At 39.0% G+C, this 8,594-nt stretch overlaps 1 protein-coding gene across 4 annotated transcripts in view; it reads left to right on the forward strand.

The window, feature by feature from the left end:
* Window positions 1–8,357, forward strand: part of LOC121646422 (protein shisa-6) — a 93,185-nt gene extending 84,828 nt beyond the window's left edge. For all 4 annotated transcript variants that reach the window (XM_041995375.1, XM_041995391.1, XM_041995383.1 and 1 more), the window contains one exon: window positions 5,087–8,357. In XM_041995375.1, the coding sequence (XP_041851309.1) occupies window positions 5,087–5,700 (614 nt within the window). In that variant the 3' untranslated portion in view covers window positions 5,701–8,357. The remainder of the gene's footprint in view (window positions 1–5,086) is intronic.
* Window positions 8,358–8,594: the final 237 nt, after the last annotated feature.

An 8,594-nucleotide genomic window follows, 5' to 3' on the forward strand; every position in this document is an offset into this window, starting at 1 on the left:
GGACAGATTCGGGCAAAATGGCTGCACAGAACAGTAACAGTTGCACTCAGTTAATTAGCACTAACATTGAGCTCACTTTAATGGGACATGCTGCCTAACAGAAGGCTTGACTCTTTAAAATAGTTTCATTCTTTATAATAACAAATTTTGAATCAGATGTTTGACTGCATGGCATAAAAGCTGTATTTCTAGCCACTGAATCCAATCACAGATGAAAACATATGTGGCCACCTTCCATTCACAATTGAGATCTTAACTCTTTATTTTTTAGGATATCAGTGAGAGGTGTTCCATCCTTTCTGTAAATAAAATTCTGTAAATAAAGTTGCTTCATTCATACAACTGCAAAAGTCAAGTGTTGTTGATTTTCTAGTAGAAAAACATCTTTGGTTTTCTAAAACTAAACTGTCTTGGCTATGAACCTGAGAGTGTTCAGAAAAGAGGTGGCTCACTCAAAATTTGGGAACATCCCAAGCAAACATAAATCTTTCCATATACTTGGAAGAGCTTTGTCCTTTTATCTTTATTTCACATGCTGTTATATTTAAATCAAAAACTTCAATGTAAACAGTAACTTTAATGAATTAGTAAAGAAAAATTTTAAATGAATTCCGGGTGCATTCCTACCAGGATAGTCCACTAGGCTCAGTCTGACTGGGGACTTGGTTCAGTTGGGAGGTGCAACGTTTTCCAGACTGAGTTTGCGTTCACACAGCAATACTCAAATGAACTGAACCTTTTAAATAACATGTTCCACTCTCCACCAGAGGTGGCGCTGCACCAAGAATTACAGAATATTAGACACACAAAAAGAGAATTCGTCTATTGGTTCTCTAATCTATTGGTCAGCGCAGGACAACTTTGGTTTCTACCAAATAACAGCTAAACATGAACCTGCATCAGATCCTAGCAGTCTGGGGTTGATCTGATTTCTATCAGAACTTTAACAGGGTGCCACGTCTGACCATGATCCATTCCTCCCATCCAGAGCCAGCTAGCACCCCAAACACATGTGTGTTTTGGTTGTGTTTTCCCTCGATGCCGTGCGCTGAATCCACAGTGTCCTTTGCTTTGTATTTGGTCGACTTGAAGTGGACTGAGACTTGCCTTTGTCCGAGTCTGCTTCTTTGATATTAATCAGAATTTGTTTGCCCATTCACAGAACCACTACTTGCTGACCACTAAAAGCAAAAGGGCACTTTACCTCTGAAAAATGAAGAAATAGAACCAAGTGTTATAGGCCAAGAGGGGGATTAGAAATGAGCCCTTATGAGACTAACCTGACAACCTAAGGCTCCAGACAAAAATCCTTTTCTGCCTTCTGACTTACTGACTTACATCTTTATATCAGCACAAAGAAAGAACAAAGCTCCTGTCAGTCATATTAATGTTTGCTGGGAATAAGAACTTTTATGGAATCACTGTTATTATGAATGAAGCAAAACATATGCAGATTATCCTGCAGAAATCAAATCTCTGTAATCTAACATAGAATATTAAACATTCTTTGGTGAGAATGCAAAGTTGAATCAGAAAGAGAGAAGCTGTGTTTTAACACATCGTATAAAAGACACATTAACATAACTATCCAAATCTGTCAAGTTTTGGCTCAAATTAGATGTGCTTCATGTCATTTCAGGTTTGGCCAACAGGGGGCGCTGTTTGTACAAGTTATTATTCTAGGTTTTTTTTTTCTTCTATTCAGACAACAACAGTAGAATGTTGTAACACACCTGACATGTTTAAGCTGTCACCTGCAACCTTCCTCAGAAATGTCAGCTGATGCATTGTTGACGTGTTATCAACTGGTTTTCGGAGGTGAAACCTGATGTGTGATCTGAATAGAAGAAAAAAACAAACATATCATTGAGATAAGAAGACAAAATAAAAATCTTTAGCTATAAGTCATTGTTTGCCTAAACAGTGACAGATCCACACGAGCTGTTTTTCGCCCTTGAAATTTTTAGCTACATCACTGGTTGAGCTGCCTCTCCCAGAGGGGGGATGTTTTGCTTTTACCCCTCTTTTGAGCCCAACTATTTAAATAAGAGGCACATGTTATATGACTTTTAAGCCTTTATCTTGTACGTCTGAAAGCAGAATGTTTATGTCCTTTAACACACTCTAATAAACAGAAAAAAAACGTTACTTCAGCCTCAATAACGTATGTTGCATTCAACATAATTTTTCAATTAAAACACTTCTTAAATCTTTATCTGGCTACTTGTGCTGTATTTATTCTCAAAGGCTTATAAATGTGTAGCCCATTTTTAAATCCCTACAACCAAAAAGTCCTTGAATGTTAAGAGAAACTGCACAAGGAGAAAGGCATTTAAATATGTCATTGGTCTCTTTTCTCACAGCCTGGTTATGTGAGTGAAAAACATGCGTCAGTACAATTTTCTGTCAGAGCTTTGCCTTTTCTGTCTCTTATCAACTCAGGGCTTTGCTCTTATCTTGCTGAAACCTTGTCCACACACAGGAAATCACAGAGACAAATCACGCTGAACTACAAACGAGTTTTTCTAGTTCGAGACAGGATGCCCAGCAGAATTTGTCAAACAAGTATGTAAGGTTGTCCTTTTGTTAAAACCCCCTTCCAAAGAAAAAGAGGATAAAACCAAAGGTTCAAGCATGAGTGAGGTCTTTAGGAACACGAGCAAAAAAGTTATATAATTAGTTGCTAATTCAACTTAATCATCTGGAGAGATGATCATTACTAAATTAAATAAGCCAACTTTTTTGTCATCAAAAAATGTGCACATATAATTTAGCATTTGGGGGAGAGAGAAACTTGTGAACCCCATCTGTCCTTCACCAACATCAATGAGGCAGAGATTGAGGATGCTGCTTAAAATAACATGCTTTACGCCAAGGAAGCAGCAAAAAAAGGAGGCTTTGTTGTCTTTCACCTTAATCACCCTAAAAAGGATTAAAATGCCGCTCAGAACATACAAGCCAAGTCTTTAATCCTCCCAGAAAGAAAAATCTAAATTATACTTCTAGACCCCAACTCAATACACAAACACTTTAAATTCCACCTCTCCTGCTCCAAACCCCTAAAGATCGCTTTATAATTGATGTTCCAGCAGTTTCATGAGTGTTAGTGCATTACATGATTACAGTCGTCTGTGATCAATAACTGACACATAAATATAGTGGTTGTACTGAATGCAATCGAGCAAAGTTGGAGCTGGAGTTTAATTAGCCGTTGTTAGAAATTTACTGTGCTTGTGGCCCCTCTGTGTGTTTGAGACCCGTCAGCCCCATGCAATCATGTTAATAGTAAAGTGCCCTATTTTACCAGAGCTGGACACAGGTAATCTTAAATCATTCTTTCTTGTAAACTATAAATAAAGTACTGTTTGTATGCATGTAAAAAAAAAATCAAATGGCAGCAGAGGCCATTAATAAGAAAGGAAAAGTGAATTTTCAGCAATATATCTGGAGGTAAAATTACCTTGATTCAAAATTTAAAACCCTCTATATCGACAGACTATTGTTGATTATTTAAACCCTCAATACTAACTTAATGTTGGTGCTCTTGTTTTAAATTCAGAAGTAGAATAAAGGACATTGTGTCCACGTACTTAATGTTCTCGAGCCTCATTACCACACAGATCACAACAGAGCTAGGAGCTTTGCTGATTGTCATATTTGTAACCCTGGTTGAATTTGGTTGACATTTTCTGCCATAATGGCACATTTCAACCAACCCTGCGGGGAAAAATCCTGGAACGCATCACCACAGGCCAGAGTTGGCCCACCTTCGTTATGAATGCACAGAGCATTCAACATATCAACCTCCTTACAGGGGGGGAAATGAGGTGACCTTCTAAAACCCCAGCATGACATCCTCCTGAAAGAGACAAGCATCCAAACAATCTCCATCATCCTCTTCCATCTCAACATGGTGAAATTTGGTATAGTCCTGCAGCTGTTTTACTTTTGTGTTCACTAATAACGAACTACTACACAAAGTCTTCATCCGCGCAATCTTTTGTGTTCTAGAAATGGCCAAAAAAGAAGGAGAAGAAGAAAAAAAAAAAACAAGGACAAAGTTTTTGCTGGTAAAAAAAAAAAAGCTCTTTATAATGATTAAGCTCAACACCCTCTTAGCCCTTTACCTCCATTTTGTAGGGAAAAGGAGGTCCTTTCGAGGGGTTAAAGAAGAAATGTTCATCAAATCCTTTAGCTGGAGTGTTTGAGGCTATTTGGATCGCTAAAAGACCACTTCTCCTGGACATCCCCAAAGGGAAAAGCACAACCTTATTCCTGCTAAATTGAGGGATAGAGCCAAAGGGTTGGGCCAAGGAGGGAAATTAGGATACTCTCCTTACTGATGAAAAACCACAAACAATAAATTTGGTACCATCTTATTAAAAGATCATTTTATCTGCTAGCCTGGCCTGTTAGAGTTCACCTAGTAATGGATCTATACCCCCTCAGCTTAGGTAACAATGCTAAAGGTACAGGAACGTGAACCTTTCTTACAACCTTCCAACAGAGTATCAAGTCACAAGGTGGAGAGCTTATCCTTTGGGGGGCTTATGTACCGCTATGCAAGGCAGTTGGTTTCATAATTGTGAGAGTGTTTTGCTTTTTAGAGCAATTGGGGTGACCAATTTAAGGCTGAAATTGATCCAACTAGGTAGTACCTTTTACTTGCAGTGATGAGTATGCTTTAGTTAAGAGCGCTGTAAATCATAGTAAGTCCTCAACTAGTTAGCTGTTACACTAGAATTGCAGAGCACAAGGTGACCAGAGAATAGATTTGTTGTGAAGGGGAAGCTTTCAGATGTAACCCCACCTAGCTTGGGCAATAGGGGTATAACTGGCTTCCTTTATGGCAATACTATACTGATCACTTAGTTACAATATGTGTGCCACTGGAGAGCAGAAAAGTGTCATTTATTTGTCTTTAGCTACATCTGAACAAAACTAAAGATGTGAAATTTGCTTCAAATTTATAATCTCCAAGACAGGCAGCTACAGCTAGTATAAAAAGTCTATGTGTCCAACGGCAAACCACTATGTTTAGATATTGCTGTCTCTTTCTCATGTCCTATCTATTCTGACTCTGCAGGTGATAAAGACATAGATGACTACTACCCAAGAAAGCATCATCATCCTGACTTTGGTGGCAGGGGACCTACACACATGGTGAAGCTGAATGCAGAACCCCAGCAGCACCAGCAGCACCAGCAACGGCAACGTCCCCGTCGGGTCCAGAGGGCTATGTCCCAGGACCACGTCCTGTCTCCTCCCAGGACACCGCGACGCGGAGATTACGGCTTATCGTCATATGGTGCCATGGCAGCCGCGGCGTACGGAAGCAGCCGCAACCTATCAAATGAGCAGTTACTTTCAGCGGACCGCCTACACTCCCAGGATCCCTTGCTGTCTCCAGCAATGAGGCGCGACAAGTTCAGGGAGAAGGCCATGGCACGGGCCATGTCTCACGCAGACATGTTGCTTCCAACGACGCCTGTTATGGACCGCCACAAGATGACCAAGATGCACTCTCAACCCAGTGCCTCTACTGACTCCTACAACACGCTGATGGTCAACCATCACGCATCCACATCCAAGAGGCAGGCATTTGCTTCCCGACGAACACACACGGTGGACCACCTACAGTACATCCCTGGCCACCACCACACATACCGCACTGCCAGTAAGAATGAGGTAACTGTTTAATGGCACCGTGGAAGGATTTCTTAGACACACCGCTAACATCGACAAGTTTCAGCAGAGCATTTCAGTCTTCTGTTACAACAACTTCCTACATTAAAACTCCTCCTGCTTTTTAGCACAAGCTTTCTGTGTCATCCAGATATTGGGTAACTAGGATCGACCCTGGCAAAGACATTTCTCTATTAGAGCATCTTAAGGGCTTTGCGCATTGGCACAAAGACCTTTATGTCAGACTTTTGACAACATGACGTTAATATTTTTTAAACTGGACATGAGACTCGAAGGGTATTGTATCAACTTTATAAATATATAAATAAACTATATTTACTATTTGTATTTTCAGTCCTTGTTATAGCTTTAGAGATTCTCATTAACTGATGTAAGCACTTCAAGTGGTGCCTCTTGAAAATGTCCCATTTCAACAATGAAGTGGATTTGTGGGTTAAAAAGCACAACTAATGAATTCCCATTCTTTTGGATTAGGTTTTCTTCTTTGGTGACCGGCCAGAACATATCAGCTTGTGCTGTTAGTGAAAACAGGCTATTTCTGTTGCATACAATAGATGATTGTAAATAAGCTATATTAGCAGCATTAACAAGAAAAGCAAGCCCCCCTTTTATTCTTTTTTTTCTCCCAAGTGGAATCAATTATAGATTTCCAATTAATATTTTTTTCTTTTGTTTTAGATAAGGCAGAGTTCCCAAATTAGTATTATTTCCACTGATGTCTGCAAATTATGTGGATCTAATATGTATGTAAGTTGGGAGTTTTTTCTTTCTTTTCAAACTGTGCTTGTGGCATAAAATGATTGTGTATGAAACAACCTCTAACCAATGTTGACTGGCAGCTTCAGGCTGCATTTATGAATTCACTGGCGAGAACAGAGGCTCATGGTCATTTGAATTTGCTTGATTTCCATTTATAGCCTTTCTTTTCTTTTTCTTTTGTGCTTTGTTATCCATGAAGTTGACCCTTCTGGTTTTTTGCTGGCCAGCTTCTTTCATCTTTACATATCAGGTACGGCCAGGTTTTAGGCTAGTTCTGGTATGATGCTAACTGAATAAATTAGTATTAAAGAAGACAACATAATCACATGTCAATCAAGCATCAATTAAACTGTGAAATGTTTGTCCTCATGTTTTCATCAAATCAATGCCTTATGAATAGAATTTCATATGCTCTTAAAGGAACAATCATGCTTTTGTCATATGTCTTATTTTAACTTTTGTGCAGTATTATGGATTATAGTTTATGAGCAGAACCAGCAGTAAAAATCTGTAAAGTGAAGGATGATACAGTGCATATACCTCAAAAGGTTTAAAATGGTTTAAAAAGGAGTCTCAAACTTTAAAAGCAAAACAATCATTAGGTATTTAACCTTTCTTACTTTTAGGGTGTGTTTACACCTTTAGTTCCCTTGTCCTGATCAAAGCAGAAATTACTCTTGCTCCACTTTGCCGTTTTGGTTCGTTTTGGTGTTTTTCTTTTATTGAACCAACATTTGCCTGATAAAATAGCTGCTGAAACAGTCACAGCCTCATTAAACGGCTTCTTTGATGTATGCTGTGTAAACTAAGGCTTCATCCAGACAGAGATGGAATCAGTTTCATTTAAAAATTGTTTTCTGAAAAAGACGGAGTTGTCTTAAGAAATCTGTGCATCCGTTGTATGGGGTGCTGTAATTCTGCCACAGAAATGCACCAAATGCAGAAAAAAGGACAGAGCATGCACATTAATTACACATATTTGGCCATGTCCACCTATTGCTACTGGTGGCTGTAGAGAAGCAGAAGATTTTACTACAAAAGCCATGTCATGTTCTGTAGCTTCTGCACTTTAATCCACCATTGCTGAAGCTGTTGGCGGGGTTTACACATACAGGTTAAGAGAGGGGTAGGGCTATGGTGTCATCACTTCAGGAAAGATGCATATGGGTTGTAAACATGAAAACGAAACAGTGGCGTTTTCAGATGTACTCACTTTGGAACTTGGTTTAAAAAATGACCATTTTCAGACTCTTAAAACATTGATTCTATGTGGACAAAAACTAAGCAGATATACCCAAACTTATCTCTGTGTGGCCAAACTTCCAAAAGTATCCTGCATTTTGGGATAAATCTAGGCCTTAGATTCGAGTAAGTAATACACTGTGGTATTATTGTCTTGACTCTTGTCTTATCTCTTGCTCTGTCCCTTTCTTTTTCCTTTCCTCTCTTCCTGCGATATTGTCTTCTTATATTTCTTGTCACGGTGTGCGTTCAAAATGGCCAGTTTGTTTACATCTGTATGCTAGCATGTGACGTGCTGCGTAAAGGAAAACTCTGTTGCAAAGTCATGTGGCGTTTAAATTTTAAGGGTTGGAAAGTTATGTAATGTGTTTTTAAAAATACCATACATTACAAATGAAAAGACATGTTCATATCCTGGGAAAAATTTGTTTAGGCCTCTACAGCTGATTTAACATGCCATCACTTCTGTGCATCACGTGAAACTTGTAGGAACTCAGCTACAATTTAAAGATTTTAAACAAAGCAAAGGAACAAAGAAAAAGTGAAAGACAACAAACCTATTTCAATGCGTTATCATCCTGAAGATGTTGCATACAGTAACCCTGTCGAAGGCCATGGCATCTTTGAGATATGCGCAAGCTGAATTTTAGCTTTTGGTTAGAAGGTTGGCAACTGGTCACTTTAAGTGTAAGAATGCGTTTGTAAAGAGAGGCCACTTTGGGTGAGCTACTCTAATAGACTCAATGTGTAATGTCACAGGTTCTCACTCAGATTATAAAATGTACATCTCTGGCTGAACAAAAAAACAAGATGGCAAAAACCAAATAGTTATGGCACAGATCCATCCCACAACAGCGACACATGTATTCCTATATGGGTAAATATTT

Source organism: Melanotaenia boesemani, chromosome 2 (assembly GCF_017639745.1).
Source record: "Melanotaenia boesemani isolate fMelBoe1 chromosome 2, fMelBoe1.pri, whole genome shotgun sequence".
Lineage (NCBI taxonomy): Eukaryota > Metazoa > Chordata > Actinopteri > Atheriniformes > Melanotaeniidae > Melanotaenia > Melanotaenia boesemani.